The 21,385-nt window shown below is 41.5% G+C and overlaps 1 protein-coding gene across 1 annotated transcript; it reads left to right on the top strand.

The window, feature by feature from the left end:
- The first annotated feature begins 1,048 nt into the window (after positions 1 to 1,048).
- LGSN (lengsin, lens protein with glutamine synthetase domain) lies at positions 1,049 to 20,970 on the top strand. The gene is made up of 4 exons (XM_075863684.1): positions 1,049 to 1,090; positions 1,795 to 2,632; positions 10,120 to 10,295; positions 19,768 to 20,970. The coding sequence occupies exons 1-4, from the start codon at positions 1,049 to 1,051 to the stop codon at positions 20,968 to 20,970; spliced, it is 2,259 nt and encodes a 752-aa protein (XP_075719799.1).
- Positions 20,971 to 21,385: the final 415 nt, after the last annotated feature.

Here is a 21,385-nt window from a genome sequence, read left to right as displayed (position 1 = left end):
ACTGCCGGGATCACAGATATCTTTAATGCTGACCACGGCATCTAAGTGGTTATACAGAGGGAGGGGACACCCTCTGTCCTGAAATTGCGGAGTGCAGATGTGTTGCTATGGCAGAGCCTAAAAGGATATAGAAAAATTGCAGGGTATTATATCAGTGATCAATTGATCGCATAGTCTAGTCCCCTAGTCTAATTAAAAACAAAATGTAAATAACAAGTAAAATAAAATATTTAAAAATATTAATGAATAGAAAAAAAAACACAAACCACCCTTTTTACAATAAAAAAAAGCTTTAGAATGTAAAAAAAAATCTAGAAAAAGAGTACACAAAATTGGTTTCAAATAGAGCTCCCTGCTCTTTCAGTGGGGAAAATCGTTATGGGCACACATCACTCTGAAGCTCTATTTGCCCCACACATGGCACCCCAGCCTCAATGTGCCCTCCTACTTTCTTAAAGTAACACTACTGCTTCCACCACTGAATATGATGGCGTATACTTATGTGCCTCAATTTCTGAAGGAATTTTGAGGCAGATTTTTTTCTGTCTGAAAAATCCTCCGTGTGAACAGGGCCTAATCCACCACCTACTATTATAATAAGATTACCTTGCAGTAGATTGTAAACTGACAATAGTCTGTCCTACCATTCAGAAGTTTCAACCCTTTGTATTTACTACTAGAGAAGTACAGTATTTTGTATTTGATTTTGAATTGCATAGTCCTGCCGAAATAAATAAAAAAAAAACAGCAAAAATTGCTTAAAAATTGTTTTCTATGTATATTGAGGTTAAAAAAAAGACCCCTTTCTTACGGAAGTGTCATTTAATCCAGGTAGAAGTTGAATAACATTTGTAAATTCATTTCATTACTTGTTTTGTAATTATCCTGAATTACAGCTTGTATTATTATAGGCTATTCACAATTCTCCCAGCGTTCATTGCTGGCTCAGTGTCTGTATAGATCATCTTCTGATGACGTTAAGGATATGTTTGATATATTTAGGAGTGCATGCAGGATTTTGTCAATGGGGGATGGGATGAATATTAGCATGCCCATGCCCGAAAAGAAACATGTGGGAATGCATGCACTTGTAAGACACAGTCAGCACCCTCATAAGAGTACACATAAAGAATATCATTACCCTGTAAACATAAATAATGCAATAAATAATTTGCATTAGTGTGTGCATGAGCACACCAGGGACAACCTGTGTGCTATCCTATGTAAGTCACAATTCTGGACACAGAAATAATGTCACCATACTGTACATATACATGGTGCCATATAGTGATAAATAATAGGACCACCATGTACTCATAGATAATGGTGACAAACTGTACAAATAAATTATGTAACCACTCTGAACACATAAATAATGACACCGTAGAGTACTAATAATGTCACCACGTTATATACATAAATAATGCACCCATACAGTACTAATGAACAATACAACTACTGTATATACATAAATAATGCTGCCATACATTACTAATAAGTTATGCCACCATCTTTTACACCTTCTGTAAATAATGCCCTCATACTGTACAAAGTAAATATTGTCACCACCATGTACATATAACTAATGCCGCAATAGAATGCTTATGAATACTGGCATCACCCTGTACATAAAAATAATGCTGCCATACTGTACAGATAAATCCTGCCACACCCTGTGCATAGAAATATTGCCGCCATACAGTACTAATAATTAATGCAAATGTAAACCGAGCCTTACATAAGCAATACATTTAAGTAACTTTAATTAACAACTTTGGCATATATTTTTTTTAGAGTACAAGCTATGCCGAATGTGATGAAGTAGATGGCAGTGTGATATCAAGATATTTTAGAAGACGAAAAGGAGTTAAAGTTACCGGCAAATACTTACCTCCATTAGAGTGGGAGAAGATAAATGCATCCCATTCCGTGAGTTCCTTAAATAATTCTTATTTTGAAAACATATATAATGATATGGAACATTATTTTCAAGCATCTGATGTATCTACTAAACTACTTCTCAAGAATAAAAGACAAAGTTCTGCACAAACCGATAACCGAGGAGATGACTCATCTAAATCAGAACAAGAGAAGAAGAGAATGGAACCAATTGTGTCTATACAGACTGCTGGTGCCAAAAATGCTGAGGATGTGCATGAAGAGAAAATGACCTCTAAAGAAACTGTTAAAAATAGTCGTGAAAAACCTAAGAAAGACCTGTTACCTTTGGGATCAGCCATACCCAAAGAGACATTGGAAGAGTTAAAAAGCATTCTTAAGGAGAGCCCGTTGATGATTCGTAAAAATAAATGGCATCCAAAATCCACCACTAACACAACTCTGATACATCCTCCGAACCGAGCTGAGATGCCAAGTGAAAAGTCAGGTTTAACTTTTGAAACCTTTAAGCCATATTTGAGGAAAGAAAAGCAAATGTTACAGCCAACAAAAACACCAGAGGCAAATGAATCACATGATTCGTTAACTGGGCAGATTTTACCAGACCATACAGAGTCACAAAAAGAGGAACAATTGATGCAACCTATTCAGCCATTTGATGAAGACCAGATAATAATACCTGATAAATCAAATAGTGCTTCTGGAATCAAGTTTGATCCTCCCTTTACTGATGGTAAGAATACAGATTTCATATTTTCCAGGTAGAGCACTAAGTCATGATGGACACCCTTTACATCACTATATTTAATGATTTGTGCTGTCTAATGGCTGAATTATTTAGAAATGTCATAAAACTTTGTTAGACATATTAATATCTGTTATGGGGTTGTAGAGTTATTTATATTCTTATAAACTACTGGTTGCAATGAGTTTGGTGTTTAAGGGAGTTCAAAGGTTAAAAGGCAATTTAAAAAATAGTAGCACCACATTAAAACTTACATCAAAATGATCTTGCAAAAAAAAAATATTTGCATATGTGCTTCTTGGCTTTACGTTTATGTATTAAATTGGAGCAAAACAGTTAATGCCGATGATATTGTATGAGTGTTTTAATGACCTGCCACACAACTGTCCCTTTAAATGCATTAAAATGTTACTTTTTATAATATACTGTAAACCAGTTTTTCCAAACCTGTCATCTAGGGACCCCAAAATGCCATGTCTTGAGGAGTTCCATAACAGTGTATTCTGACTATAAAAACATATTTTTTAAATGATCTGTTACTGCTATTTATGTAGTGAGGTTATCCCCCAAAAACCTCTTTCATAGTTTTGCTGCACAGTCCCAGTTCTGTAGACGCGCTCCTGTTTATCTTCTGGTTCATGGCCATAAACACTGGTTGGTCTGAAACCCAGGGGCTTGAGCAAAAGGGAATTGAGCTGATGCTGGGGAGAAAGAAAAAAATGATGCAGGAGGTGTGAGGACTGAAGTTTGAGCCTTTGTGATGGAAACATAATGAGGATCTACCACGCATGCTCAGAGAATGAGGAGGCAGAGGACGAAATACTCCCCCTGCACCAATATACAAATGACGTGCCCGTACAGTGAATCCACTGAAAGATAGGACTGAAGATGGATGCATGTGACGTCGGTGGATGTGGCGATTTCAAAGGGGGAGTTATCACGTGGCCTGGAGATACGGCGATCGGTAAAGAAATAAAAAAGTAAGTATATTGCATAGTACCATTATTTTAGATGTTGAGGTAATCAGAGGATAGTATATATGTCCCGGAGAACTCCTTTAATGTTTCATCGGTGATGCAATTAGATTCGATAAATCAATCATTAGAACGTGTTTTCTCTATGGGAAACCCTCATTACATGGAATGTTTTGGGTTTTTTGACGACAGGTTTGTGAAACTGTTAAAATACTGGCTATGTTTTCTGTTTTTCTTGCTATTCATTCTCTGTGAATTTGTTTCTCCCTCTTCTGACTGACTATTTGTTCTGATCTTGACTTTGTACAACTCCACCTTTCTTTGTTGTATCTGAGACTATCCTGGGGACCGCGACTTCGGGTCTCCCTGCAGCGAAATTTAGATCCTTGTATAGGTGTTAAAGGATGAAAACCAGGGAGTCCCTAAGATTCTGCATCTTAGGTTAGCCAACGCAGAGTAGATTGCGACTTAGAAAGTCCACTACTACCAACACCCGGTATGTGACATATACCAGTATCACTATGGCATAGATCTCAAAGGTTTAATAGCAGGTACCAGCATACCAAATTATGTCTATGAGCTTGCTGAGCAGATTTATCAACAGGAATCCTGCCAACAAGTACTTGTTTAGGCTATCCATAGAGTTACTAGCTGTCTGGATAATCTGCAGTTCATCATATCTACCTCTCTGTCACAGAAGCACAGCAACCTCCTACTGTGTCTCCTCGGACTGACCCTTCTACTAGCTACAGTTTCCAATTCCTCCATGAGCTGATGGAGATCCTAAAACCAGTAAGGGGATTGATAAACTAATGTACTTATTACTTTCGGCTGTGCCCTCATCAGTATTGTTCAAATTCCTCTAAGGTGGCACATTATCTCCCTGCTCTCTAAAGAAGCATGGTCTTGGGCATCGCCTATGTGGGAACAAAATTATCTAATTTTATCCTTCTTGCCCACTTTGCTCGTTACCTTATGATGGGTATTTGAAGTACATGGTCGAACAACTTTGACTGCCTCTGCTCTGCTACATTTAAAACAAAAAGATACCACTGTGGGACAGAATGACTTCAAGTTTCTTAAGTTAGCCTTTGGGCTGAAGTAGCGATTCCCTCTTTGAAATCTTCTATGAGGTGTTGTCCTGTCGCATTTAGAATGAGTTGACTGGCCCTAATCTTCCTCCGGGCCTTGATGACCTGATCTCTCTAGCATCCAAAGTCGTTCATTAGTTTAGAAAAAGATCTTAAGAAAGGGCAAACTCACAGGTACCCTCGATCAACCACTTCCTCTGAAAATTCTCATGTGCCTTACTATGAATAGCCCATGCAATTGAGACGCTCAATTCTTACTTCCAAAGTGAGAACCCGACGTCTTACTCTGGAACTTTGCCTATACTGTGGAGAAAAGCGTAATCTGATCTCTAATTCTCAGATTTTTCCCCCGGAAGCCAGGAAAATTTCAAGCCTAGGTAAGTATGGGTATATCATTTAAGGCATAATGCCTACCTTCCCCGATGATAGATTTTTTTGTACTAGTAAAGATAGACTTCAAATCTCATCATGTAAATTGTTTTGCTTTTCTTAATTCCAGTGCTGCAAACATTTTCATTGATCTCTCCTTGGTTGAGAAACTTTGGATTCCCTTTGCAACCTTTGCAAAAGCTCTTCGCCTAATTTCCGTCAATGGAGCACCTTTTTCTCATGGTCAAATTTGTCATTGTGCATCTTCTGTTCTATAAATTGGAGCTCTTCATTCTGAAAATATTTTTTTTCCGTTCTAATAGTCTAGTGCTCCTAAGATTCCATTAGCTCAAATCCATACTGCTTTCAAAATAGTCTCCCGAGTTTGGATCATCCTTGTCTGCTTTATCTGGCTACTGTCTCCCCCTCAACCAATACAGCTTCCACATGGCTTCTTTTCTAAGAAATTCTCTTCTGCAGAGAAGAACAACTCTATTGGTGATCGTTAGTTACTGGCAGTGACACTTGTCCTGGATGAGTTGCATAATTTTCTGGAGGAGGCCAAGTTTCCTTTGATAATCTATACTGATCACAGGACCTGGACTCACTTCTTTCGGCCCATAGGCTTAATCCACGACAAGCACTGTGGGCCACATTCTTTTCTCAGTTTGATTTCTGCCTCCACTATCACCCAGCCGAAAAGAATCGTAGAGCAGATGTCCTTTCTATATCCTTTGAGTCGACTGCTCAGATTCGTCACCTGAAGATCTGGTACACATCATTGACGCCAAGTGTATCTTGGCTACTACTAAAGTCTCTCCTTAAGAACTTCCAAAAGGATGATCTCTGGCACTTCCCAAATTCAGCAGGAGATGTTTTGTTTCAGGCCCATTTTTCCGTCAGGCCATCCAGGAGTCAAACCCATAAGTGAACTCATCTCTGTTTTTTTCTGTTGGCCACACTGGATGTAATGTTGGGGTAGAAAGACGGACAGGTGAGCCCTAATCTACCCGCCACTCAGTCCCTGCCTACTTGCACAGTCCGTCCTAGGCGACAGCGTACAACTGGGCGACGGTCCCTACGCTCACTATGTGCATGACAAACAAAACAAGACAAGGGAACACAGAAGCAAGGGAAGAGGGGCAGTTGCCCACGGAAACATCGTGAGCAACAGAGTTGTGAACGAGCCGAGTCAAACCAGGAGAGTACGCGGTAGCAAAAGCAGAACAGGAGAATAGTCAGTCAAGCCAGGGTCAATATGAAGCAGAGGTCAATGGTAATAGCAGGAACAGCAGAACCAGGAAACACAAGAATCACAGGCAAAGGACAAGCAGCAAATGAAGGTATAAATAGACCAAGGGTGGGAGCTAGAACCGTCTGGCCAGGCTGTGATAGGTTCTCCCACTCCTCAGCCTACCAGCCTGAGTGGTAGCAGATCGAGTCACTCTATCAGACCTAGGAACAGATGCAGACTGATTAACCATGGGCGTCGACACAGAAGCTGTGTCTGGCAGATCCTTTACACTGGAGATCCGACATAAAGGAATTTATGTTTCCTGTACTAAGTGTCCCTATTTAAAGTATTTTAGGCAGGCCCATACCAGAGATATCTATAAATTCTATTACCGATCTGCCTCTGGTGCAAGACTAAAATAGCTCACTTCATTCATTTGCATGGACTACCCTCAAATTCTCAGTTGGTCAAAGTTTTCTTCAAGGAGATCTTCCGTATACATGGCCCACTGACCCATATTGTTTCTGACCGAGATGTACAATTTGTTTCCAAAATCTGGAAAGCCCTGTGTAAGAACTTGAAAGTCTCATTGGATTTTTCTGCCGCATACAATCTCCAAAGTAGTGGTCAAACTGATCGAGTTATTTAGGAATAATTCCTTTGTGTTTTCGTTAATGCCTAACAAGATGATTGGACAGACTGGTTGTTCTGGCAGAATTCGCCCATAATAACAATATCTTTGAGTCTTCTGGCAAGTCTAGATTCATAACAAACTTTGGTCGTAATCCAAATCTTCCTCTTCCCATCGCATCACACTCTAAGGTTTTAACTGTTGTTGAGCTCTGCCAAGATATCCGGAACATCTGGTTGGATATTTATGAAAATGTATTGTCTGCTTCTAACAAAGTCAAGATGAATCCTGACAGGCATAGATAACACTGCTGTAGACAATATACCAGCACATGTACATTTCCCACTTGCAACCACAGTCTGTATGCATTAAATAAATAAACAAACTTATTCTATCAGATTGTCCACATAATTTTATTTGTTCTCATATTTTCTCAGTATTTTTCTACTGGGCCTCACCAACCAGAACGTATTGATGCTTGAGCCTCATCCGTGGTCATATTCTATACCAAAATCTTTAAAAAATAACCTCAATTTCTCCTGAACCCAGTAGATCATTAAAATAAGCACAAAAGGAGACCGTTTTGTTGCTAAACCAGAGATTGTGAAGCATATATTCTCAACTGCGAAACCTTCCTCAACGGCTATAATTCTCCATCTGGATAATATTATTCCAAATGATAATAATCCCAATCTGTCAGTTTTTACACAGTTTACACATTTTCTTAATAAACCCACCATTATCAGGAGAAACATGTTGGAAAAACATTGACCAGGGCAACTACGAATAATGTCTTTGCGGGGTAACTCTGTTTTTTGTTAAGTGACTTAAGAGGGTTTTGTAGGAAAAGCAAGATACCTCTCTTTCACATAATGGTAAAGTCTCACATCTTCAGGTCTGATGTCTGAACCTTTAGATAATAATGCTATTAGAGATAATAATATTTTCTTGGATGGCTGATCTCTATTTAACCCTTATGATGGTTTTGTACTTTTGTATAACTTTTTGAAATATGTTTGCGGTCAGTTCTATTGTTTTTAATTACATTAAGCAAAAGTTACATTTTACACTGCATTTTATTTTTTGTGATGCTGGTTTGTGATTTCAGTACTTTGCTGTTATTTTCTAACCTATGTGGTGGATAATTCACCACAACTGTAAGGGCATGCCCCCACGTGGTGGATTTCCTCCGCAACTGTCCGCATCAATGCTGCACCTAATCCGGGTTGCGGATTACGGCTGCGGATCTGCCCAAAATGTGCAGTAAATTGATGCAGACTAGCTGCTGCGGACTGCGGAAAAAGTGCTTCCCTTCTCTCTATCAGTGCAGGATAGAGAGAAGGGACAGCACTTTCCCTAGTGAAAGTAAACGAATTTCATACTTACCGGCCGTTGTCTTGGTGACGCGTCCCTCTTTCGGCATCCAGCCCTACCTCCCTGGATGACGCGGCAGTCCATGTGACCGCTGCAGCCTGTGATTGGCTGCAGCCGTCACTTAGACTGAAACGTCATCCTGGGAAGCTGGACTGGAGACAGAAGCAGGGAGTTCTCGGTAAGTATGAACTTCTATTTTTTTACAGGTTGCTGTATATTGGGATCGGTAGTCACTGTCCAGGGTGCAGAAACAGTTACTGCCGATCGCTTAACTCTTTCAGCACCCTGGACAGTGACTATTTACTGACGTCTCCTAGCAACGCTCCTGTAATTCCGGGAGCCCCATTGACTTCCTCAGTCTGGCTGTAGACCTAGAAATACATAGGTCCAGCCAGAATGAAGAAATGTCATGTTAAAAAAGCAAGACGCATCCGCAGCACACATAACATGTGCATGACAGCTGCGGACTTCATTGCGGAATTTAGAATCTCCATTGAAGTCAATGGAGAAATTCCGCCATGAGTCCGCAACCAGTCCGCCACTGCTCCACAACAGACAGAGCATGCTGCGGACACCAAATTCCGCTCCGCAGCCTATGCTCCGCAGCGGAATTTTACGCATCGTCTAAACGAACACTTCTAAATTTAAGTGGAAGTCAATGGAGAAACGGCTCCGCTGCGGATTAACGCTGCGGAGTGTCCGCAGCGAAATTCAAGTGAAATTCCGCCACGTGTGAACCCAGCCTAAATGTACTTACTTTACAAAGCTGTACCACTAGTGGTACATGGGAACATACAGTACCCTAATAAGTTAGTTGGTATTCCAAAAACTAATTATTTTTGCTAATCTTGTTGGTTTTTGTTGCCTCAAGGTATTTGGACATCTATTAGTAATTTAAAATTGTCAATTTCTGAATGTAATCTGTTACTGTAAGGGTATGTCCACATGTACCGGATATGCAAAAAACAAAAATCTGTTGCAGATCTTGATGCAAATTCTATGGTGAATCCACTGCATAATCCGCATGTTTATATCCAGATTGTGTCATAAATGTTGTTGGATATGTTATAAATATATCATGTATCAGTCGTGATATGATGTGTATTTCATTTCAAAAGAGTTACCAATAAAGAGCTGAAGTTGTCCTTGAAAAAAAATGTTAGTGAAAGGTGCTTTTAGCAGACGTTAAGTCTCTTGAGTCTGATTGACCCAATTTTCAGTGAAAAAATGCATTGGTTTACCCTTGATATAGTTAGATAACATGAGTTACAAAGTTTCTTAAAATGCAGTGTTTTTGCAATGTTAAAAGAAATATCAAATCTAACACAATAAGGCCCTGTTCACAACTCCGTTGCGCCATTCCATTGTTCTGCTCTGTCAGAGGAGCAGACAAGGGAATGCTGGAAGCGACAGTTACATTGCACCACGGACACAACCAGCTGCCGACGGAACCCATTGTCTTTAATGGGTTTCCGTTGACTTTCCATGTGGGTATCTGTGGTTTTACCGGAAACAATAGCACAGCATGCAGCGCTATTGTTTACAGTAATCTCTGCCAGATCTACGAAGGAGGCTCCTAACGCAAATGTGGACGGGCCCTGACTTTACAGTCCTATAAATATGTGCTTTTGTGTCTAGAAGTTTAGTTATTTGATTATAATATTATTATTTTGCCATATTCATAATCAACATTCAACATTTTATTCGATGTGGCTTATTTTCTATCAAGTTGTCATTGAGTACAATAGTTGAACTAAATTGATTTTTACATTAACATGTCATTATTCTTGTCCCTGTTTCAGAAAGCATATGTTCTAGAAGTAAACATATTTATCCTCAAAATCCTCTTCAATTAGTTTCGTGCATTGAACATATTAAGCAGCAAATTGCCAGAGAAGACATACGCTTTGTGAGATTTGAAGCTGCCGATTTGCATGGGGTGTCAAGATCAAAAACAATTCCTGCACGATTTTTCCAAGTAAGAGTGACCAAATGACCATATTTTATTTCTTCTACTAATGAAATACTTAAATTCAGGTCTGACAGTAAGGGCCTGTTCATATCAGCGTTGGATTTCCGTTTCGGGGGTTCCATCGGAGGTTTCCGTCGGGTGAACCCCGCAATGGAAAGTCAAAGTTAAAACGGAAACCTGCCGGAATGGTGACGAACGGAAACCATTAGCAATGTTTTCGTCACCATTGATATCAATCACAGTAGAAGGAAGTCGGCACCACTCTCAATCTTCACAGCATGGAACAGGCAGATAGATGGAAGTGGAGTCAGGGTTTCCTCATTTAAGCAAACTTCGGGCGGTGCTCAGCATAAAAACAGACGGTCTTGTAGTATAATATAGATGAAAGAAATGAAAATGCGGCACTCACCTTGAGGTCAGAAGACGCGCGATCTCCAGCGCGAAACAGGCTGTAACCTACAACTAGCTGTCCTCCTTGTAATGCTTTTACCCTCGTCAAGGTGACACAATAAAGTTAAGAAGATTTGCAAACGGATGAGTGCCACATTTTCATTTCTTTCATCTACATTGATATCAATGGTGACTGAAACGGAAGCTGTGGTTTCAGTTTGACTTTCCGTTGCAGGGTTCACCCGACGGAAGCGAACGGTGATGTGATCAGGCCCTACCTTTTGCTTCATAAAACTTTTGACATGTCATAAAGACATGTCAGAAGTTTTGATCAGTGGGGGTAAGGGTGCTGTAACCTCCACCGATCGCTTAAAGGAAGAGGCAGAAGCGCTTAGCCAAGCACAGTGCCCCTTTAGTTTTAATGGTATAACTTCGGCTCACCTCAGCTTCTTCTCGGAGAGGCAGGTTATCTGAACACGAGCTCATAGAAGAGCCGAAAAGAGTCAACGTTTTCCCATTACAGCTGAAGAAGCACTGCATTTGGCTGTACATTTTGGCTCCTCTCAGCACCTGGACCCCCACCGATCAAAATTTCTAAAATTTCACTATGACATGTCAAAGGTTTTATGAAATGCCAGTTACTTTTTGAGCTCAGTCTTCCTCTTTTCCAAAGTCATACTCACCATGATCCAGGAAGCTAAGATCTGAGGTGTTCTTTTGTCCGGTCCTCACACTGGAGAGCTGCTTTAGCTATTTTCGTGATTGTTCCCTAGAAAACAATGCAAACCTACTATTTTATTAGTCAAAAAACTGAAATCATCGGTGACTACCTTGTTTCCTCCTTGTGCTAAAGACACAGGGAAAGCATATTGTAGTCTTATTACTCTGAGTGATTTGAGGGAGAAAGATCCAAGTGCAGTTTTTAAGGGTGTGAATGGAGCCAGGCTTTAAAGAGTTTCTGTCATTTGTTAACACTTCTGACATATCAGAGGGACATGTCAAAAGTTTTGATTGGTGGGGATTTTGACATGCGAGCTGAACGGTATGTGAACTCATATATTTATGAATAGAGCTGATCAAAGCTCAACATTGCCGAATGGGCACAGCGCTCAGCTGAGCGATTCTGCCCCTTTGTTTTAGTGATTGAACAGGGCCTCAGGACTTGGAACCCCACCAATCAAAACTTCTGACATGTTACTATAACATGTCAGCAGAGTTTTAAAATGAGCGTCACCCTTTAACTAATAGCTTGCCCTGTTAAGGGAAATTAAAGACCATTTCCAGTTAAAAACCGAGATGCATGGACTAAAGGGGTTCTCAGGGACTTTTTATTGATAGCCTTACCTTAGGATAGGCTATTAATATCAGATTAGCGGGGGGTCTGATAAGCTGATGAGCTGACTGAAGGGGTTGCTGCAACGTACGACGTGACCGCTTCAAAGCTTACCAGGCACAGCGCCATACATTTCTATAACGGCTGTGCCTGGGATTGTAGTGCTCGTCCAAATCAAGTAAATCGGATTGGGCTGCAGAGAATTGAATTTTTATTTTCCATAGTAATAATTGCCCCCCCCCCAATGTCAGAGTGAGATCAAAGTTAAAAATGAAAGGTAATTATAAAATTACTGCATTGCTAAACTTGTTAAACAATGGTTACTGAGCCCTATTAATGTTCATTATACCATAATGGACATTAATAGTGGATCCGACTCTAGGTACCCCCATCAATTTGATATTTATGACCTATCCTAAGGATAGGCTGTCAATATAAAAGTCCTGGAGAACCCCTTTAAATATATAATTTACATTCAAAGGGCTCAGTAGGCAGCGTTTAACAAGTTTAGCAATGCAGAGATTTTATAATAACCTTTCCTTTTTAATTTTGATCTAACTCTATTTGGTCGGGGGGAGAGGGGGTAGCAAGTATTACTATTTAAAATCAAATTGAAGTTAATTAGTTAATTAATTAGTTCTGGACTTATACATGCAGTTATTATCACTAGACATGATAACAAGTGATAGATTCATACTGTGTTAAAACAAATTATTTAAATGATAAAACTATTCAAATAGTTTTCCCGAAATACCTTTTTATCCACTTCGAAAAGTGGCACTGTATATGGAAAAAAGTAGACCCTTTTATTTTATTAACCCCTTTAATGTCAGTGTTATGTTTCCTTAAGATGGATAAAAAAATTCTACATTTTTGGTTGGAGTTCTGTTCTGTGTTCATTGGTTTTAGGCAGAAAAAGAGAAAATTGATCCAGCGCTGAGTTTAAAAGGAAATAATATTCCAACTTTTTTCCAAATATATTAAAAAGTCCATATACAAAGGGGTGGACGCATCAGATAGTATGTGAAACGGCTGCCGCGCCGTTCCCCGCCTCTTCCACAGTCTCTGCTCTGGTTCCTGCACCCTCCATTCCCTCATGCTCGTCCCGAGCTCCACTTACCCGATCCGGATGCTCTACTGGCTCTGGGTGGCGTCAGGTAAGTGCATCTCTTACCTCCCTCCAAGGTCGTCAGTCACGATGTGCAGCTATAGCCACTAGAGGGCGCGCGCGCTGACTCTTCCCTTCTTAAAGGACCAGTGCGTGCCAAAACTCCAAGACTTCCTATTTAAGGATCCTCCTTCCTCTTAATCCTTGCTTGTTCAACCAAGCTTGCCGTGAGTTTCCCTGTACCCTGGTTCCCTGTTTCCTTGCATTCTGCCTTTGTCTGGATTTCCTGTTTTTGACCTCTGCTATCTATACCCTTTTCGATGTCTGCTGACTGTCCTGACTTCTGGCCTATACATCCGACTGCCTCTAAACCTGCTGTGCCAAGTGTTGCCCTGGGTTACAAGCACCATCTCCCGGACGACATAGAGGATCCACAAACAAACCAGTGAGTACCGTGATAGTTTGAACAAGCCATGGATCCCCTTGACACAGCCCTGCCTGACGTGGCTGATATGGCTCAGGAACTTTCTACACAAAGAGTCCGCCAATTTCACTTTTTTCAGCTTTTGCAAAAATTGTCCACTCGTTTGAACGAACTTGCGACTCCGGCGCCTCTGAAACCGCCACCACCACCGCAAGCTCCTGTCTATAGTCCAGAACAACATTTACCTATGCCTGCTCGCTATGGGGGTAACCCCAAAACCTGCAGGGGATTCGTTAATCAATGCACCATCCATTTTGAGGTCATGGCGCATAATTTTTCCTCAGAGTGGGCTAGGGTGGCCTACATCCTGTCCCTGCTTTCTGGCCACCCCATAATGTATAATATTCAGAACTTTCTCTCCACATTTAAAAAGGTGTTTGAAGAGCCGGGTCGAGCATCTTCAGCAGCTTCCTCTCTTCTCAAGCTCCAGCAAGGAACCTCCACTGTAGTTCAATACGCCATTCAATACCACACCCTGGCAACTCCAGTGGAATAACAAGGCTCTAGTATCTACCTTCTGAGAGGGTCTAGCGGACCGAATCAAGGATGAACTTGCTGGCCCAGACCTTCCACCATCCTTGGATGACTTGATCACTCGTGCCAATTGGATTGACATTCGTTTCCGTGAGAGACAACAAGAATCTGCTCTGGGCAATCGGACATCACGGTTGGCACCAACCTTCCAAAGGCCTCTTCTTGCCTCATCTTCCTCTCGGACGGACGCAGGTGGAGAGAACAAGACTCACGCCTGAGGAGCGCCAGAATAGACGCAAGTTGAACTTATGCTTATACTGTGGTGGAAAAACGCACTTCCTCAAGGATTGTCCAGTGAGGCCGGAAAACTCCAACGCCTAGGGCAGGTAGGAGAGGCTACCCTAGGTGGAGTATCACCCTATCAAAAGATGACCATACCAGCAAAATTGTCCTTTGCAGGAACCACTTTCTGCGTCCAAGCCTTTCTAGATTCCAGATCCGTTGGGAATTTCCTGTGCCAGTCCCTGGTTAATCGCTACCAAATCCCAGTTCAAAAACTAACCAAAACGTTGTCCATTGCTTCTGTGGATGGGAGGCTTCTACAGGAGACTATCTATCTTGTCACCGATTCCATCTTCATATTAACAGGGGCGCTGCATCGGGAACATATCTCCTTCTATGTTTCAAAGAACTCTCTGAACCCTTTGCTACTGGGTCTACCGTGGTTGCAGAAGCACTCTCCTATTATTGACTGGACTGGAGGTCAAATTACCCGCTGGAGTGACTTCTGTCACCAACATTGTCTACAAACTATTTGCCCATCCATGCCTCAGCCTACAGAACCTAACTCAGCGGGACTTCCTACTCCATATAAAAGCTTCTCTGATGTTTTCTGCAAACAACAAGCTTAATCGCTCCCACCTCACAGGCCGTACGACTGTGCCATTGACCTGGTCCCCAACGCCACGCCTCCCAGAGGTAGAGTCTACCCTTTGTCTTTTCCCGAGATGGAGGCCATGTCTCGGTATATCCAAGAGAATCTGGAGAGAGGATTCATCCGTAAGTCTTCTTCTCCTGCTGGCGCAGGGTTTTTCTTTGTGGGGAAAAAAGATGGCTCCCTGCATCCTTGTATTGATTACCGTGGGTTGAATAATATCACGTTAAAGAACAAGTACCCTTTTCCGTTGATCTCTGATCTCTTTGACCGACTACAGGGGGCGAGAATTTTCACCAAACTAGAGCTTCGTGGAGCTTATAATCTCATTCGTATCCGCAAGGGAGACGAATGGAAAACCGCATTCAACTCTTGTGATGGACATTTTGAATACCTCGTCATGCCCTTTGGACTTTGTAATGCTCCTGCAGTTTTTCAGGCCTTTGTTAATTACATTTTTCGAGATCTGTTGTACAGCTGTGTGGTGGTATACCTAGATAACATTTTCATCTTTTCTCCTAATATTCAGACTCATCGTGTGCATGTGCGTCAAGAACTCTCTGTTTGCTAAACTGGAGAAATGCCTCTTCGAGAAAACCAGCCTGCCTTTCCTGGGGTATGTCATTTCCGACAAGGGACTTCAAATGGACCCAGCCAAGCTATCCTCAATTCTCAACTGGCCTCGTCCGCAAGGACTCAAAGCTGTCCAACGCCTGCTGGGATTCGCAAATTATTACCGCCAGTTTATTCCTCACTTCTCCTCTATGGCAGCTCCTATTTCTGCACTGACCAAAAAGGGGGTTAATGCCAAAGACTGGACCACGGAGGCCAAAGCCGCATTCCAAGCTCTTAAAATTGCCTTCTCTTCTGCTTCAGTCCTACATAGACCGGATTCCACCAAACCCTTTGTTCTGGTGGTCGATGCTTCATCTGTGGGAGTCGGAGCTATTCTATCACAAAAGACTTGTAGAGGGAGACTTGTGGCCTGTCGCTTTTTCTCCAAATCTTTTACACCTGCTGAAAAAAATTATGGTATTGCAGATAAAGAACTTTTGGCTTTTAAATTGGCCCTGGAGGAGTGGAGACATTTGCTAGAGTGTGCGCGGCATCCTATTATCATCTACACAGATCATAAAAACCTCCTTTACCTGCAATCTGCTCAATGCCTGAATCCTCGCCAAGCATGGTGGGCATTATTCTTCTCCAGATTTGATTTCCATCTTCACTACAGACCCGCTGAAAAGAATACCAAAGCTGATGCCTTATCTCGCTCTTTTGACCCCACAGATCAAGAGCCCAGTCCTCAGTTTGTTATAGATCCTAAACGTATTATGATCGCTGCCCCAGCTGAAGTGGTACACATTCCCAGAGGAAAAACCTACGTACCCCCTAAACAAAGGGATTGTGTTGTTCGCTGGGGTCATGCCTCCAGGGTTTCTGGGCACCCTGGCATAAAAAAGACTCTCAATTTGATTAGCCGTCAGTACTGGTGGCCTTCCATGTCCCAAGATACTAAAGACTTTGTTTCAGCCTGCTCCACCTGCTCTCAGAATAAAGTCTCCCATTTAAGACCTGATGGTTATTTTCATCCTCTACCCGTGCCTGACTCTCCCTGGTCGCACATTGCCATGGACTTCATTACCGATCTGCCACGTTCTGCTGTGTGTACCGTGATCTGGGTAGTTGTGGATCGCTTTTCTAAAATGGTGCATTTTGTACCCCTTCCAGGCCTTCCATCGTCTTCCCGACTGGCTACACTGTTTAGACAAGAAGACTGTATGGGAAAAGAGGGGGGAGGAATCCTCCAGCTCACCGTTTGTAGACTTTATCCAAATAGCGCTCTGATCCCCGCACGGCCAGCGGTCAAATAGTAGAGACAAGGAAGAGACTGTGATCCAGCGCTTGTGTGTAAATAAAAGGAATCTAAGTTCCAGTTTTATTGAAAATCGAGTTAAAACTATAAATTAAAAGTACTGAAGGGTGTATCGCAATTATATTTCACCTACGCGTTTCAGACACGTGCAGTGTCCTTCATCATGGCATATGTAGATATGTAGTACATATGCCATGATAAAGGACACTGCACGTGTCTGAATCGTGTCTGAAACGCGTAGGTGAAATATAATTGCGATACACCCTTCAGTACTTTGAATTTATAGTTTTAACTCGATTTTCAATAAAATTGGAACTTAGATTCCTTTTATTTACGCACAAGCGCTGGATCACAGTCTCCTCCTTGTCTCTGGCTACACTGTTTATCAAGCACATCTTTCGCCTTCATGGTCTTCCTAAACATATTGTCTCTGACAGAGGAGTACAGTTCACATCCAAGTTCTGGAGAGCCTTGTACAAACTGCTGGAGGTCAAACTTGACTTATCTTCCGCTTACCATCCTCAATCCAATGGTCAAGTAGAGCGGATTAATCAAATACTTGAAAGTTTCCTCAGAAATTTTGTGTCTCCACGACAAGACGACTGGGCATGTCTACTTCCATGGGCCGAATTTGCCTACACCAACCATACGGGGGAATCTACCCGCTCTTCTCCTTTCTTCTTGGTGTATGGCCAGCACCCAGGAATACCTCTACCAGTTTCTGTGCCTTCTGAGTCTCCAGCTGCTAACATGGTCCACCGTGACTTTGTACGGATATGGCAGAAGGCCAAGGACTCTATCCACAAAGCCGTAGCCAGGTTCAAAAGTAACGCGGATAAAAAACGCAGGATACCGCCGCAGCTCTTTCCTGGGGATAAAGTCTGGCTGTCCACCCGGTACATACGTCTGAAGACTCCCTGTTACAAGCTGGCTCCTTGTTTTCTGGGTCCTTATGAAATAACAGAACAAATCAATCCGGTAACTTTCAGACTTCGCCTTCCCCAGTCTCTGAAAATATCTAATTCCTTCCACATTTCACTGCTAAAACCTAATATATTCAACCAATTTTCCCAAAAAATTCCGGCCCATCCTGCTCCTGCGGCTGATGCTGAGTTTGAGATCAAAGAGATCCTAGATGTCAAAAGAACACGGGGGAGATTGTGGTATCTGGTGGACTGGAAAGATTATGGTCCTGAGGAGAGATCATGGGAGCTTGTGGAGAATGTCAACGCCCCAGCTCCCATCAAGGACTTTGAATGCAAGTTCCCTAGCAAGCCAAAAAAGAGAGGGCGTAAAGGGGGAGGGGGTTCTGTAACGGCTGCCGCGCCGTTCCCCGTCTCCTCCATGGTCTCTGCTCTGGTTCCTGCACCCTCCATTCCCTCATGCTCTTCCCGAGCTCCACTTACCCTGAAGGACGCTCTGCTAGCTCTGTGCGGTGTCAGGTAAGTGCATCTACGATGTGTGGCTGCATCCACTAGAGGGCGCGCGCGTGCTGACTCTTTCCTTCTTAAAAGGCCAGTGCGTGCCAAAATTCCAAGACTTCCTATTTAAGGATCCTCCTTCCTCTGAATCCTTGCTTGTTCAACAAAGTTCCCCGTGAGTTTCCCTGTACCCTGGTTCCCTGTTTCCTTGCCTCTAAACCTGCTGTGCCAAGCATTGCCCTGGCTTACAAGCACCATCTCCCGGACGACATAGAGGATCCACAAACCAACCAACCGGTGAGTACTGTGATAGTAGGCCTACGTGTTTCGGACAAGTCACTTGTCCTTACTCATGGCGTGTTGCGACTTGTCCAAAACGCTTAGGACTGCTATCTGATGCATCCATCCCTTTGTATATGGGCTTTTTAATATATTTGGAATAAAGTTGGAAAATTACTTCCTTTTAAACTCAGCGCTAGATCAATTTTCTCTTTTCCTGACTTGATTTTCATTGTGTTGCCACGAGGATCCGTGCGCTGTCCGGGCTCGGACATAGGATCGGTGAGCTGGAGGATTCCTCCACTATTTACTTAATTGGCTTTACTAGTAAGATAATGTAATTTGCGTTACCAGCAGAGTAAAGTGGGGGGAATAAAAAGTGACAACTACTGTGAACACATTCCAAGCTCAGAAATTTTTATGGCCATTCAACAAGAATTCTCTTAAATTAGATAAATATCTTTATTGTTCCAGCTCTAAGCACTACATCATTGCTGTGGGCAAGATCTGAATGGAAAGAAAATGGCAGATGTGACTGGAATTGCCCTTTAAGAGTATTCGTATGATAAAAGAAAAACAAGAGCTTTGTTCTGTATTTTTAAAAGATTGTTCTATTTTATAGGAAATGATATAGAGACTATATTTTGGATATTTTCTTAACCATACTCTGCAACACTATTTTTTTCTTTTTTACATCTGTCCTTTTTATAGAATTCTCATATGTTTCTGAGAGCATAAAATTTGTTTATAGCAAGCATGTAGCAACATATCGAGTTTTGGAAATTAATAACGCAGAGGTATCCAACCTTTTGTATCTTGTGAGCCACATTGAACTTTGAAGGGTGGTCAAGAGTCAAGTTCAATAATAATAATAATAATAATAATAATAATAAAAATAAATAATGAATTAGAGAGATAATAAACGAGGAGAAATAAGAATTCATGAAATTGCAAACGTGCAGTGTGACATTTGACATGTTGGTATTATACCATTCAAATTGGCATGTTTCAGGTGTTCGGATACGTCTGAAATATGGTCAGTGTGGCTATCATATTGTAACCAGGGCGTATGGCCATAACTCAGGCAAACCACGGCTCTCAAGCCACTGGTTATGGATCACTGCTATAAGGAATGCATACAAATGTATAAAAATATATTTTTTTTTTACTAATGTTTTGCAGGAAAGGGCAGTTAACGGCATTTATATGCCACGGAGTTACCTTGAATTAACTCTAAGTCCAAAGGACAGTGAAGTAGACCACATCAACTCCATACATTTCAACAGTGATATCATCCTGAAACCAGACTTACAAACATTCCGAGTTCTGCCTTGGACTGAAAAAACTGCAAGCGTGATCTGTGATTCATTTACCTTTCTTGGGGATCCGCTTCTCACCTCCCCACGCTATTTAGCGAAACGATTACTTTATCAGCTGGAGGAAATTGGATTTTTGCTACATGCTGCCTTCACCTATGAGTTTTGTGTATTTGATATTGCTGAAATTATAAATTCTAAAACAATATCATTCCCTGCAACAAATTTGTTGACCGACCATGACCAGTTATTTATGCAAGAGCTGTTTGATGGAATGTATTACATTGGTGGAAATATTGAAAGCTTTTCATCTTCCATTGGACCTGGGCAGATGGAGATTTCATTTCAACCAGATTATGGGTTGCAGACTGCCGACAATGCATTTACCTTTAAAACTGCCATTAAAGAAGTGGCTAAAAAACATGGATACATAGCAAGTTTCTATACCGATATGGTGGGTTTCTATAATTCTGGAGTCTTATCACATAGCTTATGGGATAAAAATGGGAAGAAGAACTTATTTTATAGTGGATCTCATGTACAAGAACTTACAGATGTTGGCAAAAACTGGCTATCTGGGCTTCTGCTTCATTCTGCTGCACTCAGTTGTCTAGTTGCTCCAGGAGTTGCTTGCCGAAAGCATATGTCAAAAGACACTAAAGAGTCACAAGACAACATCTCTACCACCTGGGGAATTAATAATAACAATTCAACATACAATGTAAAATCCTATTGTAATAATGGAACTTATATAAAAAACCAGTTATGTTCAGCTATGGCAAACCCTTACCTTGTTCTAGCCTCCACTATTGCTGCTGGACTGGATGGGATCAAGAAGGGCCTAAACTTCTTTGACAGCACAAATAGCAACACAGATCCTCCTGAGCTTCAAGCATTGTCTATTCCACTGAAACTAGAAGATGCTCTGCTGGCTCTGCAAGAGGACAAATGTATAAGAGCATCTTTGGGGGAACCATTTATTCGATATTTTATTGCGATGAAACAGTATGAGTTAGAAACTGAGGAGGTGGATTCTGAGAGAAATAAATTTCTTGAGTATTTTATATAAATGACTAAGTATCAAGTGCATTTGCTTATTTTTCCTTATATTTATATTTACTTGAAATTGTACAAACATCTTATACTGTTTATATATACTTAAATATATTTTAATTTAAAGTGCAGCTAAACATTTGACAAACTTCTGACAAGTCATAGTGACATATCAGAAGATTGGATTTGTGGGGGTCCGAGCACTGAGACCCCCACCAATCGCTAGAACGAAGCAGCTGAAGGTCTCGTGTGAGCGCTCAGCCGCTTCGTGTCTGTTCGGCTTTTTCTGGAAGGCTGATGTATCGGAGTACAGGCTCATAGACTTTCTATTGAGTCTGTACACCGATACATTTATTTCCGGAAAAAGCCGAACAGACACAAGCTGAGCGCTCACACGAGACCTTCAGCTGCTTCGTTCTAGCGATTGGTGG

Source organism: Rhinoderma darwinii, chromosome 4 (assembly GCF_050947455.1).
Source record: "Rhinoderma darwinii isolate aRhiDar2 chromosome 4, aRhiDar2.hap1, whole genome shotgun sequence".
NCBI lineage: Eukaryota > Metazoa > Chordata > Amphibia > Anura > Rhinodermatidae > Rhinoderma > Rhinoderma darwinii.
Note: the sequence above shows the minus strand (reverse complement) of the source record. Positions and strands in the feature narration are given on the sequence as shown.